This window comes from Protomyctophum bolini, assembly GCF_963924005.1.
Source record: "Protomyctophum bolini genome assembly, chromosome: 9".
NCBI classification, from domain to species: domain Eukaryota; kingdom Metazoa; phylum Chordata; class Actinopteri; order Myctophiformes; family Myctophidae; genus Protomyctophum; species Protomyctophum bolini.
Genome location: NC_137870.1, coordinates 219,008 through 221,507, shown reverse-complemented (window position 1 = coordinate 221,507; position 2,500 = coordinate 219,008). Strand labels below are relative to the sequence as shown.

The following is a 2,500-nucleotide window of genomic DNA, read 5'->3' as shown; positions in this document are numbered from 1 at the left end:
CATTGTGAGCTTGTAGATCTGCTATTTTCAGTGTAAAAACAGTCATTACGATGGCATCAAGGGTTTGTGTGCCTGTGTGCCTATGTCTCTCGCCCAGGCCTCTCTCACTGTGTGCCTATGTCTCTCGCCCAGACCTCTCTCACTGTGTGCCTATGTCTCTCGCCCAGACCTCTCTCACTGTGTGCCTATGTCTCTCGCCCAGGCCTCTCTCACTGTGTGCCTATGTCCCTCGCCCAGACCTCTCTCCCTGTGTGCCTATGTCTCTCGCCCAGACCTCTCTCCCTGTGTGCCTATGTCTCTCGCCCAGGCACTCTCTCACTGTGTGCCTATGTCTCTCGCCCAGGCACTCTCTCACTGTGTGCCTATGTCTCTCGCCCAGGCCTCTCAGCCAGATGAATTGACTATAGATGAAGGTCAGATGTTGGAGGTCATCGAGGACGGAGACATGGAGGACTGGGTGAAGGTACTACACTACCCACAATGCACCACTACACCACACACACACACACACACACACACAGAGGCCCTCATTTATCAACCGTGCGTACGGCAAAATATGGGTGCATGCCGAAATTACCGCCATTTTACCATTTCCGCCAAAGCTTGAAATTGAACTTTGACTTGTTTTTCTGTCGTAGAACGGCGGAGCAGCATTGTTTGACCAGCTGAGAGGCTGCCAGAGGCATCGAAACATAATGTATTCACTCCTAAAATGTTAATATAAAACTGTATGTATATGGGCTACATGTAAAAAGAAAAGAAAAAAGGAATAGACCTACAAGATGTGTCTTTGTGTCATATGAAATTTGTAGGAGCTTTCCAACTTTACAATTAAAATCGCGCTTGATTTAAGCCATTTAAACAGTGTTTTGCATGAGCGCATACATGCGGATTTGGGCTGTCTGTGCTGGAATATTTCCATGACGTTGGAAAGTATAGCCTATAGTGCAATGCAGCTGCGGAGAGTCCCAACATGCATGGGTAGCCGATATACTGTAGCCTAATCTACAATGTCTTTCTGGAGTTACGGTATATGTGCAATATCTCCTCCTCGTTTAATAAACCCGACGCGTCGCTCGAATGCCAAATGTACCGTGCCAGCGCGAGTGGGAACCGCATCGGAGATAGGTAGGCTACCCAGCCAGCCCACCATAGGCACCATCCATGCAGCCACATAGGATACGGTTTTGGCTGCGCATTCATATATTGACAGTTGACAGCCGAGCCACTGCAGCGACTAGCGACTGCGAGGAAATCTAAATAGACTGTCGAACGTGCATGGTCAGTTGGTCACGGTGTCACGGACGGACCACAGTGATAGAGAGAGACAGACAGACAGGACAGGAGGACTAGTTGCACCTATATGCAAAACAGCAGCGTGTGTGTGCCTATTTGTTATTTAATTCATGGTTCACAGGTTCAGGTTTTCGTTCACTAATATATCTTGTTGTATATTAAATTAAAAATATTTTAATAATTTAATATACAACTAACAACACACAGTGACAGTTGCTTGCAAATTGCGATATGTGCGTGCGTGCGTTCGTGCGGGGGGGGGGGGGGGGGGGTGAGGCGGGCAGCAAGGGGGAAGCGAAGCGAGAGGAGAAATTCATTTATTTAATTCATGCAGGTGTTCGTTCTTTATTTATTTAACAACACACCAGTTAGTTGGGCTTGCAAGTTGCGGGTGCGTGCGTGTGTGCGTCTGTGTGTGTGTGTATGAGAGAGGGGGGTGAGGCGGGCAGCAAGGCACGTGACGGGAGTAACTTTATTTTTCCTGTAACCACTAACCATGATTTCTTGAGCTTAATCCAGTTACCCTGTCCCTGGGTAAACATAGTAGTCCAGTTACCCTGTCCCTGGGTAAACATAGTAGTCCAGTTACCCTGTCCCTGGGTAAACATAGTAGTCCAGTTACCCTGTCCCTGGGTAAACATAGTAGTCCAGTTACCCTGTCCCTGGGTAAACATAGTAGTCCAGTTACCCTGTCCCTGGGTTAACATAGTAGTCCAGTTACCCTGTCCCTGGGTAAACATAGTAGTCCAGTTACCCTGTCCCTGGGTAAACATAGTAGTCCAGTTACCCTGTCCCTGGGTAAACATAGTAGTCCAGTTACCCTGTCCCTGGGTTAACATAGTAGTCCAGTTACCCTGTCCCTGGGTAAACATAGTAGTCCAGTTACCCTGTCCCTGGGTAAACATAGTAAGCTACCTTTCCTTTCCAGGACGTATAGCAGTTGTTCATGTCGCAAAAACGAGGGCGAGGCTTGATTTCATAGGGCGTGCCAGATAGAGTTCAGCCGTCACATTTATTAACGTCAGAACGAAATTAAGGAAGGATCAGCTGTTTGCGATCACTTTATAAATGCCGTGGCGACGTGGGTGGGTGTACTACGAAACCTGCACTCGAATCTGTGGCAGATTTTACACTCGATTGATAAATGAGGGCCAGAGACTACACTACCCACACCTCTACACCACACACACACACACACACACAC

General features: G+C 47.9%; 1 protein-coding gene across 1 annotated transcript in view; it reads left to right on the top strand.

Moving 5' to 3' along the window:
• The window catches only part of fchsd2 (FCH and double SH3 domains 2), a 26,317-nt gene that overhangs the window by 18,424 nt on the left and 5,393 nt on the right, over positions 1–2,500 (top strand). Inside the window, exon 17 of the mRNA XM_080772731.1 lies at positions 380–463. Coding sequence (XP_080628857.1) covers positions 380–463 — 84 coding nt within the window. The remainder of the gene's footprint in view (positions 1–379; positions 464–2,500) is intronic.